The sequence below is a fragment of the Balaenoptera ricei genome, chromosome X (genome assembly GCF_028023285.1).
Source record: "Balaenoptera ricei isolate mBalRic1 chromosome X, mBalRic1.hap2, whole genome shotgun sequence".
Lineage (NCBI taxonomy): Eukaryota > Metazoa > Chordata > Mammalia > Artiodactyla > Balaenopteridae > Balaenoptera > Balaenoptera ricei.
The window spans coordinates 15,663,189-15,680,065 of NC_082660.1; the positions used below are offsets into that span (position 1 = coordinate 15,663,189).

The 16,877-nt window shown below is 37.3% G+C and overlaps 1 protein-coding gene across 2 annotated transcripts in view; it reads left to right on the forward strand.

The window, feature by feature from the left end:
• The window catches only part of CDKL5 (cyclin dependent kinase like 5), a 188,626-nt gene that overhangs the window by 141,935 nt on the left and 29,814 nt on the right, over positions 1-16,877 (forward strand). For both annotated transcript variants that reach the window (XM_059910711.1, XM_059910712.1), the window contains exons 8-11: positions 937-1,027; positions 4,757-4,946; positions 10,341-10,421; positions 16,184-16,335. In XM_059910711.1, coding sequence (XP_059766694.1) covers positions 937-1,027; positions 4,757-4,946; positions 10,341-10,421; positions 16,184-16,335 — 514 coding nt within the window. The remainder of the gene's footprint in view (positions 1-936; positions 1,028-4,756; positions 4,947-10,340; positions 10,422-16,183; positions 16,336-16,877) is intronic.

Consider the following 16,877-nt stretch of genomic DNA (forward strand, 5'->3'; position numbering starts at 1 on the left):
AATTAACCTACCTGCCAGTTTATTTTGTGGCCCCAAAACCTCTTGAAAAGGTTGTTACTTGGGGGGTCGGGTAGCAATAGAGTCTGTAAGGTAATTAAGATATCGCTAATATGCTTCTCAGTCACATTAGGAGATAAAAATCATTTTAGCCTGCTTTGTTTCCATCATTGCCAAACCCTACCGTTAGTTGTTTACATAATGGCTGGAGCTGATCAGCACCAATAGATATACAAATACTATCTAAGGTCCCACATAGCAGAATTAATGACTATCTGCAACATGCTAATTTAGCTTTGACTTCTGGCTCTTGTGGAGTCTTCATTTTGTTTCTAAGATTTACACTTATTGGAAAAGCTCTGAATGCTTATAAAAGCATGCAATGACTTTGAAAACAGATTTCTTTATCAGAGAGGAGAGACTGGCTTTGTAGTGAATACATTGTATATTTTAATTGATGAATGAACAATGGACTAACTTTTTTTTTTTTTTTAATTTATTTATTTTTGGCTGTGTTGGGTCTTCGTTTCTGTGCAAGGGCTTTCTCCAGCTGTGGCGAGCGGGGGCCACTCTTCATCGCGGTGCGCGGGCCTCTCACTATCGCGGCCTCTCCCGTTGCGGAGCACAGGCTCCAGACACGCAGGCTCAGTAATTGTGGCTCACGGGCTTAGCTGCTCCGCAGCATGTGGGATCTTCCCAGACCAGGGCTCAAACCCGTGTCCCCTACACTGGCAGGCAGATTCTTAACCACTGCGCCACCAGGGAAGCCCTGGACTAACTTTTTTAAATGACAAGGACACTGTTAATAAACAGCCCATTCAATAACAATCATTATATTCTTTTGATGTTCCTTTAAGGTATTAATAGCACTGAAATATTTTGTCAACATGAAATTAATTCTTTTTCAAAATTACACCTTTGGGCTTTGCTATCTTTCAGGTTTTGCTCGGAATCTATCAGAAGGCAATAATGCTAATTATACAGAATATGTGGCCACCAGGTGGTATCGGTCCCCAGAACTCTTACTTGGGTGAGTTACCTTCCCAGAATAGAATGACATCTACATATTTGCTGATCCTCTATTGTTAACTTTGGGATTATCTGTGGAAGATAAGAACTTGAGTTAATTAAATGCCAGTTACCTATTGCAGTATAGCAAACCACCTAAAAACTTAATGACATAAAGCAAGCACCATTTTATTTGCTCACAATTCTGGGTGCCATCGGGTTGGGGGAGTCAGCTATTTGAGTTCAACTGGATGATTCTTCTGCTGGTCTCAACTGGAGTTGCTCATGTAGCTACAGTCAGCAGGTCATCTGGAGGCTGGTTGGTTTAGGGCCTCAGCTGGGACAAACTATCTCTGTTCCATGGGGACTCATCCTCCAGTGGGTTAGTCCAAGTTTCTTCATATAATAACAGAAGAATTCCCTGAGCAGAGGGCAAGCCCAAAAGCAAAGGTGGTTTTCAAGCCTCTTTGCATGACTTTTGCCTCATTGGCCAAAGCACGTTACTTGTCTAAGCCCTGATTCAAGGGATGGAGGAATAAACTTCGCCTCTTGATGGGAGGAGTGGCAGAGTCACATTACAAAGTGGCAGGTGTATGGAAATGGGGGGGGAATTATTGCTGCCATCTTTGTTAATAATCTTCCACATTAAGAATGTGGATATCCACAGAGTTTGACATTCCGGCTTATCTGTTTGTTCATGTATTCATTCGTTCATTCAGCAGATACTTATGAAGTATCTCTTATGCCTAGCCACTTTTCTGTAAATATTGAACCAACTGCTATTTTCCTTCCGAACATTGTAAATCCTGTTTGATGATAAATGGCTTTCCAAACTAGTACATTGATGATTTTCTCAGCAACACTGCCATATCCATCCACTTTGTGCCACCCTTCCACTTTCAGTGGTATTTCATTCACCTGTCAACACCAGAAAAGCATTTTCTGATAAGATACTTCTTCCTCTTAATATGTTTTAACTTTAGAACCTAAGAAAGGACCTGTAGTCTTGATCTCCATCACACAGTTTCACTAATAATTCTCTACCTATCGTAGTTGTATTATTTCCTTATTTTTCCTAGATCGTATTTCCTTCTTTGGGACCATCAAAGAATTGAGGTAGAAGGCACACTCTACAAATAAAATTAGATATGGTGGTAATGATGACCAGTGCACAAATTATTATAGGTTTCATCTCTTTTCTTTAGTGTGCCGTACATGTATCTAGGGGACATGAGAAATTTAATTTTTAAAAGATATTTTTTACAACATTGTAAACTATACTTCAATTTAAAAAAATTTTAATAAATAAAGGTACTTTTTATATAATAGAAATATAAATTTCTGTATTTCTTCTGAAGATCATGATGACTATATGTTTAAGCTACTCACTGAGGGTTTATTTTATTTTATTTATTTTTTACACAGCAGGTTCTTATTAGTTATCTATTTTATACATATTAGGGTATATATGTCAATCCCAATCTCCCAGTTCATCCCACCACCACCACCACTACCACCCCCCCACTGAGGGTTTATTTTTATTTTTATTTTTTTTACACTTGTGGTCAATTGATTTTCTTTATTTTTTTTATTATTTAAAAAAAATTTTTTTATTGGGGTATAATTGTTTTACAATGTTGTGTTAGTTTCTACTGTACAGTGAAGTGGAGTTCCCTGTACTATGCAGCAGGTTCTCATTGAGGGTTTATTTTGAAGTTAACAATTGATTTCCCAGTGTCTACCAACCATTTGGTGTTAATTCTTGTTTCATTGCTGACCTAGAGCCTATAAGAATTATTGGTGTCAGTTATTGAAAGCTTTACCATTTTTTTTGAAATCAAAAGCTTGTGCTTCATCCTGTGAAATAAATGGTGGCTAGTCACTTTATTATCCCTCCTTGTGTGGATAGATTTTAGAATTTCTGTGCTCATTTTTCAACTTGGATTTAGGATTGATTTTCTTTTGTGTTGTCTATGTTTCTTCTGTGTACCTCTGTCTGGACTCACTCTAATGTGTAGTCCATTCATCTGTCCCTTCTTTTGGGAGGGATTGGGAGTTTGAAATTCCTGGACAGGATTTGCCAAAGAAGAAATGAGTACGAAGTAAATCATTCTTAGAACCCCATCTGAGGATTCAAGTATGGTAGAGGGACTCATTATAATATGGTTTTGTCTATAAGATGTCCCTGAGGAGTTCATTCTGAGGACAGCCTTATTATGAAACTTCAGAGAGTATTTGCTGCCTAATAATACCTCCTGGGAAACTGAGCTATGTTTATAGCTCATAAACTGAGTTAGGTTTAGAGCTATATGGGAGCTACCAAAAGTAGGTGGGGACTCCAACTAATTTGAGCCAAATTGAATATTACTAATTAAATGATTGTCAAGTACTGGTTGAAGAACCATATTATTTGTATAAAAATCCCATTGAAATCAGTTGATATTTGGTTAACATGAAGAATTTACAGATTTTTGTACATTCTCAAGACTTTGTCCTTGACATTCAAAGTAGTTACAGCTGCATAAATTATTCAAATTAGTTGACAGAAGAAAAATAGCTTATGGTGGGTATGTAAAGATTTTCCATAGTTTTCTCCATCTAGCACAAGTTTTGTCTTTCTCATACTTGTATGAAAGAAAGATCAGTATCCTTCCCTTCCCAGCAAGCTACCAAAAAAATCTAAATGAAGTTTCCTAGTATGGTTCTTGGGTTTTTATGGGAGGAAATGAGATAAATAAAATATTGACTTATTGTTACAATGATTTATTATCCTAGAAACATATTCTGTATTATGTTAAAAGTGCTTTAGAGTATTTGTTAAAAGTTTTATATTACTACTATAGCACTATGGCATTCTAGAATTTTAATTCCTTTTTTTTCCAGATATTTTATTTTGGCTTTCCCTTCTTAAAACTTAGATAATTTATGTTTGAAACTAAAAAATATGATTTCTTAATCTGCCTTATGTAATTTGACTTAAGGCTATAGATATTGCGGTATACATGTAAAGATTTTTTGGGGATACGTAGATTTTCATGTATAGCTGATTAGCAACAGTAGTACTCCAAAAGCCCTCTGGTAAACTTAGACCTTGGAAGATAGCTATAAATCCCTAAAGAAGTGGAAAAAATGCTTTGAGGGAAATGCCTGTCATAAAGCCCCGTAAACAAAGGGTATAAATAGATTGAAGTAAATAATCCAATAGCGTTTAGCACAATCTTAGCTGTTTTGACTCTGTGCAATCAGAGGTTAAATAATATTAAGTGTTTGTTGTTTAAGAAGACACATAAGTCAGTGGTACATTTTAATAGGCTGAACTCAAAAAATGGATCTGTATAACTTGTTGACATTTAGAGAGCTAAAGGATAATTACCTAGAAAATACATTTCTTGGGAGCATTTCATTCTCCAAGTGAGTGGTAACTCATCAGACATGTGTGCTGTATTTAGGGTTTATTAATCCATTCATATTCAAAATATATCTGGATGTGAATAGATTTCAAATCAGTGTATACTAACTAATTTTTATTAAACTGATGGCTTTATTAGCATAGATTTATTCACTTGTGTTCTGAAGTTTTACTTTGATATCCGTAATTCCTTTTTTTCAGCCTCACTTTTGTCCATGTGGTATTGTTTAATTCCTTAAATACCCAAATATGCTTTAAATCATGAATCTGTTCAAAATAATTTGGAAATTATTAAAACTTATTTCTTCAGTTGCCAAGATAATCTCTCCCTTTGCTTTTCAGAGCTCCCTATGGCAAGTCTGTAGATATGTGGTCGGTGGGCTGTATTCTTGGGGAGCTTAGTGATGGACAGCCTTTATTTCCTGGAGAAAGCGAAATTGACCAACTTTTTACTATTCAGAAGGTGCTAGGACCACTTCCACCTGAGCAAATGAAGCTCTTCTACAGTAATCCTCGCTTCCACGGGCTCCGGGTAAGAGGCTTTGCTAAAACCCCAAATGGAATCAGTACGTACACTAGTATTTAAATCATTGTTCATTGCACAGTGGAATGCTAAGCTATCCATCGAATACTATTGCCTTTCCCATTACAGTGTTTATAATCCCCATTATAATATTTTATTTTTGAATTTTACATAGTATTTGTGAATTTTAAAAAGTCTAAATTCGAAAGTGGGAGCTGCTAATATTTTCCTAATTTGTAAGTTCCAATTTTTCAAAATCTTTTTTAGTGTATGCATTATTCTAAACTTTGGTTATCTCAGAATGTTTCTTTATGCAAAATATTAAGCATCCCCAAAAGATAGAAAAATGCATAAATGGCTATTGCTTATTTGAGCAAACATATTTGTAGTGATTTGAGGAAGATGATGAATACTCACATTCTGCATATTTAAAGGTACTGTTCTAGTGGGTATTTCCTGTTTAGTGAAACATCAATTCTTCTTTTCAAACTAGTGTATTGTCTCGGGCAGCCTTTTCTAGACTTGCTAACTTTGTGCAAAACTTGATTTCAGAAAATATGCTAAAAAGAGTCTTAAAGTATAAACTTTCCCCAAATGAGGGACAGCCAAGTCGCAGGAGGCATCTTACTGGAGTGGCCAGTTACAAGCTGCTTCTCTGTTCCATCCACCCCCAAAGCAACTTTTTTAGTTTTCAACTACCCTGTTTGGGCCAACATGCCAGTTGGTGGCCCTTGTGGGAACTATAAAATAAGCTCACCACCACTTCTTTTCTTTCTCTTAAATGCATAATTCTCAAACCATGTTTTCTTGACATTTGCAAAGCACTTTGTTTTTTTCCTTTGACTTTCTGGCCTCAGTTTATTTCACTTTGAAGAGTACCCCTCCTCACACATGAATGCCCAGCACAGTATCCCTCCTGCTAGGCTCAATGAGTGTGGAAGAAAGAAAGGAACAGAAATGCAAACATTTCTCTTCCATCCCCTTCCTGCTTTCTCTCTCTTCCAAATCTTTCTGAGTTACCTCAGGCAAGTTTCTTTTTTTCTCCTTTTATTTTTGCTTGTGTAAGCTGAAAAATAGCCAAATTATGACCATTAATTAGGGTGCAAATAGTTCAACAGTTATTGAGCATTTGTCCTACTAGATGCTGAAAATATGATAATAAGTAGGACTTGCCCTCAGTCCAGAAGAAAGGAAAATCTATTCTAGTCAGAAATAAAGCGAGTCATAACTAATGAATTCCTGTCTCACTGAGAATGCATCCAAACTCCTTCCCATCAGACCTTGCCTTTTCTGGGCCCTTCTAGCTCCCTGACTTCAGCTCATACCCCTTTCCATTCCCATCCCTTTCCAGACTTTCATCACACTTACCTTTCTTTTTCTTTAACTTCCATAAACATTCCCAGGTGTTCCAGCTTCATGAAATTGGGACTTGTGACTCCTTTTCCCAGGAAGGCACTTCCCTTGCGTGGCCCCTTCTCATTTTATAAATCTCAGCTCCAAGAATGCCCCCTGTCTCTGACCCCCCAACATACTTCCCCCACCTCCTTCTTGGTCTCTCCCATAGCACCCTTCTTTTTCCATCATAGCACTTATCACAGTATGTAATTATTTTGTTTATTTTTTAATTATTAATGTTAGAAATCATCTGTTTTATTGCTGTATTTCCAGCATCTAGCTTAGCCCAGCACATGTAGTAGGGACTCGATGAATATTTGAATGCTCTCTTGAACCAATCTGCATTATCAGCAGTCAAGCTCAATTATGTTTCCCTTCTCTCCATCTCTAATGCTTCTTTCACTCTTACCACCTTTTACCTGAACAACCACTCCCAAACTGATTTCTCCAAGTTTCTCTCTTCACTACAGTCTTCACATTGCTTTTAGAATGATCTTCCTGCAAACTGCCCATTTAATTCTGTCGTCTTTGTGCTGAAAACCTCTACAAGATTGCTTATTAAATTTAAACTCCTTAGGATAGCATTAAAAACCCCTTGCTCCTAGCCCTCCAGCCTTGTCTCCCACCTTTTCCAACCCCCTGCCCCCTGCTCTGCAGCCACATTGAACTTGTCACCATTTCCTTGTTTCTGCAGTGCTATGTTTTCATTTCTATAATTCTCCCAATACTTACCCCACTTCCTGGAAAGCTCTCCATCCTCCCTCCCCCCAGACTCAGGTCAAGTGTCCTTCCATGAAGTCCTTCTAGACTTCTCCAGGGGGAATGGGTGCCTCCCCCTTCTGTGCTCCTGAAGCACTCTGGTCATAGCTCTTGTAACACACATGGCAGTCTCTTTTAAATAGCTGTTTGACACAACACTGTAAATTAACTATACTTTAATTTTTTAAAAATTGTAATAAAAAATTTTTTTTAAAAAAAGCTTTTTGAAAAATGTATCCTCACTGGATTAATGAATTCTTTAAAGAAATGAGCTATCATGGCCACCGTTATATTCACAACACACCTAGAGTTGCTCTTACTAGGTTGAATAGTATTAAATGATTGAATATTTGACCTGGAGCATCAAGCTTGGTCTTCTGGCTGCCTTATTCTTTGCCTGGTTAAAGAGGCTCTAAGCTGGATTCTCTGAAGAGAGTGTAAACAGATCTGCCATGGTACCTGGCTTTAATAACTTGTAAACTAGCTGAAGAATTAAGACTTTTGTGCATGAAATAATTAGAAAACAATACAATTTATAATAAAGCGTGGTATATAATGAAGTACTACATTCTTTACTACATTGTACTGTTTTCTAATACATCTAAATATAGTTGAGACCTTGAGAATGTTAAACATTCTAGAAAGTTGGCTAGATTCACTAGGAATGATTTATAGAGGATTTGCAGTTTGAAATGGATATTGAAGAATGAGTAGCATTTGGATTAGATAGGCCAAACAAAGGAGATCTTTCACTCCTTTGTCTATGGTCCTGTTTGTTTACAGACCTCCTCACTAAATAGTATTATCGGTAAAATGCTAGACAGTACATGACAGTGCTGCTTGTAAATATCCTTTGGAGAAATTGCTGCTTCCCTGACACTTTGATTTTTATAAACCGTAATGTTTTTACATTTTAGTCTGAAAGTGTTTGTGGTGTTTTAACTAAATTAGTTTAACCTTTTTGGAGGTTTAACCACATCTTTTGAGGGAAGAGTCTTCCTTTATCATTTACTTGAGAATGTCTGAGACATTCTCAGCTAAGCGTACAGGGTGTGTGAACTGCAACTGCCTTGAAACATGGACTTACCAGTAACCAGTCCAGTGTGATTTGTATTTTGATTCAGTTGTGTAGAGATTGGAAAATCAACAAGATGTTGCTCTAACAGTATGTATTATTTTGAAAAAAATAACAATTGCCATCCCATAATATAGGGCCTAGACTTTGAAGTTAGGCTGCTGAGGTTCAAAGCCTGACTCCATATTTACTACTTGAATGACCTACGGCAAGTTCCTTGTGCCTCTTTTTCTTCATGTGTAAAATGGTGATAACAGAAGTACCACCTGATGGGGTTGTTGTGAAGATTAAACGTTATAATATATGTAAAATGCCCAGACCAGTGCCTGACACATAGTAAGTGCTCAGTAAAGAGGCACTCTCATTGTATCGTATTGGCCAAGTGATCAAGAAAGAAAGGAAAGAAAAAACAAACTACTGATTGAGGTATACTTTAAACTTCTATGCTTGAGTTTTGGTTATTTGTTGAATTACCTAATATGAGAATGGTGTCTTTCTTTCCAAAAAACATAAATTAATTTTTTAAAGTTAGGAGTTTGTGTGGTCATTTAAAAATCATATTTCTAATACCTTTTGACCTTGGGCATTAATTTTCTTATTGATGAAATGTTACTTCTGGAAAAAAAGGAGGGTGTATTTGGTAGCATAAGATAGACCTCATAAGCAAGATATTAATTAAAATCTACTGGTATAGAGTCTTTTATCACAGCATGACAGGTGTCTCTCTCTTTGGGCTGATGTTTAATGCTCCAGTAACATCCAGAGGAACCTCTGTACCTCCTTTAGGAAAGGTGCCCATGTTTAGAAAAAATGTGGGTTTGGATCACAGACCTGGGTGCAAATACAAGTTCTGCTTTTTAATTATGTAACCTGCCTTGAACCATTTATTTGAATTTTCTGATTGTCACCTTCTTCATCTCTGAAATAAGAAGAATAACAATTGTTAAAATGTCTCACAGAGCATTACTTCCCTCAGAAACCAGTTTTAGGTTATTGCCTGTGTGTCTATGTTAAATTCATGTTATTCCCTCTACGTCCTCTATCTAGAAGGTGCTGTCCTACTTTTCTCTATCCTCACATTTTTTCTTATCTTTCAAAAGCTAGTTCAGATATTATCTATGTATGATTCTTTCTTCTACAGCTGCAAACCACCTTGGCCTCTCCTTTCTCTTAGCTTCAACTAGAATTTATGGCCACACAGTTTCGTACTGATTGCTTTCACAATCAGACTGAGGGTTGCTTACATGCAAGGTTTTGGTCTTACCCATATTCTGCATCTCCTGCCATACCTAGCACTGTGTGGGGATGACGTCTTAATACCTTGTTTGAATTTTTCTACATAACTACTTCTCTCATCCACTTATTTAGCATGTTTAGAGATTTCAGGCTTTGAAATGCTCTTATGTTGGTATAAAGGAAATACATATTAAAAGCAAAGTAGCCCTCCCATTGGGAGGGAGTACATGGCATTGGACTCTAATGCTTTACCATCCACTTAGATACTGTGAAATGTGAGTTGGCAGAGGGAAGGACAGAGCATCTGAATAAACTTGACCCTTTCCCCTCATTTTATTTAAAAATGCGTTTGTTAATTTAGGAGCCTGTTTGCCTTCTGTTCCAACTTACATAAAGGAAGGAATTGAAAACAGGTCATTCAAAGAGTATATTAAAAGCAATAATAGAACGTGTGTCTGAATTCATTATTTGTACTTCTGTAGCCTTTCACGTACTGGCCTTTTTCTCTTTTTTTACTTCTCTAATTTTCAGGAGTAAATGATATGTTGTTGTGAAAAGGGTGTAAGAATTGTCTGTATAAGCAGACAAATTCTATATGAACTCTATTATAACCAAATTATTTGTATAAGTAGACAAGACTGTATAAACTGAATAGTTTCAAATTTTTATATTTTGTTTTGTTTTACATGCTTCAGTATTGTCCGACTAGATTTAAGTATCATCTTTCACTTGTGAGTTTTCCTGTCATTTAACACCCAATCCTATTAATCCCTACCTCAAATACGTAGACACCAAAAGTAATATACATGTGAAATAAATTTAACTTTGGCACTAGGGCAGTAGCTTCTGCTCATCTGCTACCTTCTCCAACACTCAAAGCACATGCACACACATACCCTTACCCACGTGCTAATACTTCTGTCATGTTGTTGTTACAGTTTCCAGCTGTTAACCATCCTCAGTCATTGGAGAGAAGATACCTTGGAATTTTAAATAGCGTTTTACTTGACTTAATGAAGGTGGGACAAGTTGATGTTATCTGTACAAAATGTCTTTTGGTTTGTGATTTCTCTTGTGTCTATATATGACCATAGCCTGCTTTTATGAATTAAATGTTTTGTTAATAGGTGTATAGTGGTGAATAATGGGGGACTGTGTCATCTGAAGAGGCATGCAATTTATTTATTTATTTTATTATTATTATTATTTTTAACATCTTTATTGGAGTATAATGGCTTTACAATGGTGGGTTAGTTTCTGCTTTATAACAAAGTGAATCAGTTATACATATACATATATCCCCTTGCAGTTTATTTTAAATTGCAGAAGTATCTGGTATTGTAACATTCCGTCTAGACAGGACCATGAGATACCTAAATTAGATTCCTAAAATGGACAGAATAGTAACAATCTAAATATAAATAATGAGAAATAAATCATTTAAAAATTTATCCAGCACTCGAGCTGCTCAGGCATAAGGTTTTAAAACAAATCTTAAAATGAATGTTGAAAGAAAAGAGATTCTAATATTTTTTGCATATTCAAGGCCTCCCATAAGATTATTTTATCAGCGAACCTAATTCTGCTCTTTTTCTAACTTGATTTCTCTCCCTCTGGCTCTTCATTTGACAACCGCAAGATCACTGCTACTACCATGCCTGAGTGTTCCTCCTCATGCTGGTGCCCCTGTCCAGAAGGTCTTCATGCTCTGGACTACTGAGTGCCACAGTTTTTCTGTTTTTCTTTTTAATAAATTTTCCTTTTTAAAAAAATATTTATTTATTTGTTTATGGCTGTGTTGGGTCTTCGTTGCTGTGCGCAGGCTTTCTCTAGTTGCGGCGAGCGGGGGCTACTCTTTGTTGCGATGCATGGGCTTCTCATTGCGGTGGCTTCTCTTGTTGAGCACGGGCTCTAGGCACACGGGCTTCAGTAGTTGTGGCATGCAGGCTCAGTAGTTGTGGCTGGCAGGCTCTAGAGTGCAGGCTCAGTAGTTGTGGCACACGGGCCTAGTTGCTCCGCGGCATGTGGGATCTTCCCGGACCAGGGCCTGAACCCGTGTTCCCTGCATTGGCAGGCGGATTCTTTTTTTTTTTTAACTCCAAAGCTTGGGATGGGACCCAAGCATGAGTATTTTTTTTTTTAATTAATTAATTTATTTATTTATTTTTGGCTGTGTTGGGTCTTCGTTTCTGTGCGAGGGCTTTCTCTAGTTGCGGCGAGCGGGGGCCACTCTTCATCGCGGTGCGCGGGCCTCTCACTATCGCGGCCTCTCCTGTTGCGGAGCACAGGCTCCAGACGCACAGGCTCAGTAGTTGTGGCTCACGGGCCTAGTTGCTCCGCGGCATGTGGGATCGTCCCAGACCAGGGCTCGAACCCGTGTCCCCTGCATTAGCAGGCAGATTCTCAACCACTGCGCCACCAGGGAAGCCCGGCAGGCGGATTCTTAACCACTGTGCCACCAGGGAAGCCCTCTCACAGTTTCTTATTCAAGCTTTTCTACCCAAGTAGATAGCCCCTTGAGTGAGAACTACTTTTTCATATTTCTCCAGCTTTCATTGCAGCCAGCCAGTGCATAAGCAAGTGCTAGTTATTTGATAGTAGACCTTCAAAAGATACTTGTTGGGTCTTCCGTGGTGGCGCCGTGGTTGGGGGTCTGCCTGCCAGTGCAGGGGACACGGGTTCGAGCCCTGGTCCGGGAGGATCCCACATGCTGTGGAGCGGCTAAGCCCGTGCGCCACAACTACTGAGCCCACGTGCCACAACTACTGAAGCCTGCGCGCCTAGAGCCCGTGCTCCTCAACAAGAGAAGCCACCCACCGCAATGAGAAGCCCACGCACCACAACAAAGAGTAGCCCCCGCTCGCTGCAACTAGAGGAAGCCCGCACGCAGCAACAGAGAGCCAAAGCAGCCAAAAGTAAATAAATAAAATAAATTTATTTTTAAAAAAAAGATACTTGTCAATGGATCAATTTTATTTTCTGCCCATTCAGTCAACTGTCAAAAACAGAGGAGTTTACACTGCACAGAACCTTTAAAGGCATACTTAGCACAGTTGGAAATTGCTGAGCAGCACTCTCAGAACTTTGCTCTGCTTTAAAACTATGTTAATCTGTGTTCCAAGGAACCCTGTGTAAATAGGTGTGGGGGCGGAGGTGGGCGAGGGGTTGTGTCCTTTGGGAAAGGCCACTTACCATATAACCTTTCTTAGAGATTCACAATATTCATTAACTTATAAAGGCTTTCAGAAATCCCACAGTAAAGAAGCATTTCCCAAATTTAATTAAATACTAAATACTTAAAAAAAAATAAAATGCTACAGCACTAGTGTTCTTCTGAACACAGATTGAGAGATGCTATTTAAAAAATCCTCTAGGCTCTTTAAGGTTAATTAGGCATAAATTATCTCTTAAATCATTTGCGTTATGTCATATGTTCTTTCACGCAGTCTATATTTATTTATCAGGGCTTTAATTATTTGGTAACTTTTAAAATGTAAATAGAGTAAAATAGAAGAGCTGAAATACAATTTCATGTTTTCTGCCTTTTGTCTCTTTTAGTTAAAAATAACTGAACTTCTTTTGTTAAATCATTACCAAATTTAATTACCAAGTATCAGCGTGGCACCTGGTAAACGCTAACACAGATTAAAAATACGAAGATAACCTGAACCATTATGCATTTACATCAGTTTGAAAGTTGAACAGTTGAATTCCCATTCATTTAATATATTTACCCTCAAATTTCCTTAATGTTAACTAAACATTTTATTGAAACGTATATTTAGAAGGTACACAAATTATAAATGTACCTCGGAGTAAAACTTTATAATGTAAACGTATCCATGTAACCCCACCCGGATTGAGATATAGGAAATTATTAACACCCCGGAAATCTCTTCATGACCCCTTCCCAGGTGCCCCTTCCCACTCTTGGAAACCAGGACTTTGACCTCTATCACCAAAGGTTAATACTTCCTTGTTATTATTGAATGTTATATAAATAGAATTATTCCTTTTGTCTTTTAGCTATTTTTGAAAATGAATTTGAAAAATAAATAGTACCATTTATCCTTTCATGAAGAAATTTATCCTCTATGCCATCCCCTAAAGCAGATTTGATAATTTTGTGCATATATAAATACCTAAAATGGCCATCTCATCCTGCGTCTATTTATACATATCAGCCATTTTAGTGGGGATACAAGTTACCAGAATTAATCAAAGCTCCTAATAATATAAAGAATAGCTACAATAATTATATGGGCTCTATTTTAGTTAAAATTGTTTTTTCCCCCAAATACTGAATTTTGAAACTATTTACTAAGTTTCATACTTTCCTCATAATGGCCTCATCCTTCCAAGTGTTTGAAAATTAACAGCTGTGTTCATAAATATAAAAATAGTTCATTGTGTGTGCAGCAATTTCTACCCTTGATAATCTTAAATAAATGAAAATAGCACTTTAATGCTAGTAGATGTTTAGCTTCTAAAAGGTCGTATGTACTTTAATTTCCTTTGTTTTTAACTAGTACCATACAGTTGAAACCATTTTGATATTAACTGCCTTAACTGCCAGTAAGACCAAAATCATTTCATATACCTCCACAGTTTTTGTTTTCTAATAAATAAGGAGAAAGCATTGAGATAATTTTAGAGTTGTGCCTGAGTCAGCATAGGATAGGATACGATAGGATCAGAATTCAAATTTTCTGTGGTGCTAGGTTGAAGGTGGTTGTCTGAAATTGAATTCTGGCTTATTGAGAACAAATTGAGGTTTGTTCTCACTGTTCAGTAGTGGATCACAAAGAAATTGACTGTGGGCAAAGCCAATGAAAGTGAGCTAGAGACGCATTTGGGAATGCTGGAATTTCACCCTTCTTCCTTTCTCTGAGGGAAAATGCCCATCACTCAAAAGAACAAATGTCAGTGTGCTCTATTGAGTTGTGTTAGGTTATGTAGGTTATGCTTCTTTATGTATTTGCTTAACTTGTCAATAAAAATCAATTAATTTTTAAAATAAATTTATTTATTTTTAAAATTTATTTGTTCGTTTATTTATTTATTTTTGGCTGCTTTGGGTCTTCGTTGCTGCGCGCAGGCTTTCTCTAGTTGCAGCGAGCGGGGGGCTACTCTTCGTTGCGGTGCGCGGGCTTCTCATGGCAGTGGCTTCTCTTGATGCAGAGCACAGGCTCTAGGCACGCGGGCTTCAGTAGTTGTGGCTCGCGGGCTCTAGAGCGCAGGCTCAGTAGTTGTGGCGCACGGGCTTAGTTGCTCCGTGGCATGTGGGATCTTCCCGGACCAGGGCTCAAACCCGTGTCCCCTCCATTGGCAGACGGATTCTTAACCACTGCACCACCAGAGAAGCCCAAAAATCAATTAATTTTAATAATGATTCACCTTTTAAAATCTTGTCCAATTACTAATCAGATAACTAATGTTAGAAGAAAACATTTTAGTTGTTAAAAAAAAATTAGTACCTTAATGAATAAAGAACACATACAAATAAATTAGGACAATTACACAAATAGAAAAATACGAAAAGAAGGAATATAAGTAAACATAAAAATATTCAACCTCATTATTAATCAAAGATATGAATTAAAACAGCTGTGAGATACCATTTTTTAAATAGCTAATTTACAAATATGTGCTAAAAAGAATGATAATGCCTATTGTTGATGAGGGTGCCAGGAAATTGGTAGACTCTCAATTGCTCAGAGAAGTACTATTTGAGACAACCTTCCTAGGGGGTAATTTGGCAACACATAGAAGGTAATCCTTAAGAGTTTGCATACCTACCAGTTCCATATCTGGGAACTTATCCTATGCAAGGGATCATGGATATATGCAACGATTTCAGGTATACATCACAGCATTAATTATAATAGTGCAAAGTGGCAGCCACCTAAACATCCAACAATAAATCATTAAATAAATCATACCACAAACTTCCATGCAGTCATTTAAAACATGTTGTAAAGTTATTTGTTGCATCATTGTTCATAATAATAAAAGAAGGAAAACAAAATGCAGCCTAAGGTACGTCTAAAATTGAGGCTGTTTACTGATATGGAATGATCTCTTAACATCTAATGTTGAGTGGAAAGAAAGCTAAGTACAGCCTATTGTGCGTATGCTGCTGTTTGGATAAAATAAAAGGAGCAGATAGAGATATATACAAAGTACCTGTTGGAAGGATTCACAAGATGCTGGTACCATGGGCTGCCTCCAGAGAGGAGGACAAGAAAAAGATGAAGAATGTATATTCTTTGATATGAATATATATACTTATTTAAAAATATATTTTAGGGAATTCCCTGGCAGTCCAGTGGTTAGGACTCCGTGCTTTCACTGCCGAGGGCTCGGGTTCGATCCCTGGTCAGGGAACTAAGATCTCACAAGCTGCATGGTGCGTCCAAAAATAAAATAAAAAATAAAAATATATTTTAGATGTTTAAATTATGTTGTAAAAAATGATTTTGATTAGTAAGTGCAGTATACAAAACTTATGTGTATAATATAAGCCAGATTTTATAAAAGAAAAAATATATACATGATATTTTTTAAAGGGCTGGGAGGGCATATTCCCAGAGGACAACAATGGTAAGGTTATGGGTGATTTAGATAGTCCTTTAAAAATTTTTTTTTTGGACTAAACTGTGTTTGCTAGATATTCTGCAATGACCATGCATTTCTTTTATAAGGAAAAGAAATATGGTTTTTATTACAATTTAAATTTGACTTTGTGATGTTCTTTCCAATCCTAACTTTGTTTCCTAAGAATTTACTGAAGTTGGACCCAGCTGACAGATACTTGACAGAACAGTGTTTGAATCACCCTACATTCCAAACCCAGAGACTTTTGGATCGCTCCCCTTCAAGGTCAGCAAAAAGAAAACCTTACCACGTGGAAAGCAGCACTTTGTCTAATAGGTAAATATTCCCTTTTAAGGAAATACAGATGCAGTATTGGTCTTACAAGTAGGTGGAGGAGGTGGCTGCTTAAATGATGCAATTAGAGAAAAGAAGGAAAGCCCTCCTTATTCAAAAATATCTTTCTTATGCTTATTGCATGATTCAGAACCATAATTAAAGAGTTGTGTGGGTCATAAAGACTTTCTTATCTTTTATAAGATTTTCCAAGGGAAACCTATGCATTCCCTGGGAAAGGTAGCATGGGTTAGCAACTAAGGGGGTTTCTGGCCTCATGAGCTAGAAGATCCTGTGTACATGGGACCCAGGGGTGATTCCTGGAGGAAGAAGGATGCGTGAGGGCAAAGGGATTCCTGAAGGGAGCGGAGGATGCCAAACACAGGTGGGTGGGAAGGCACCTAGGACAACCTTTGCAACTGAACCAAGTACTTCTGGCTCCAGAGCAGGGGCTTGTGTTTTTGTTGCTCTTGTCTTTTAATCATTGAGTTGAGAAATTAGTTTTTCATAAGAATAAGAATATAGAAATAGTAAAGTTAGTTTGG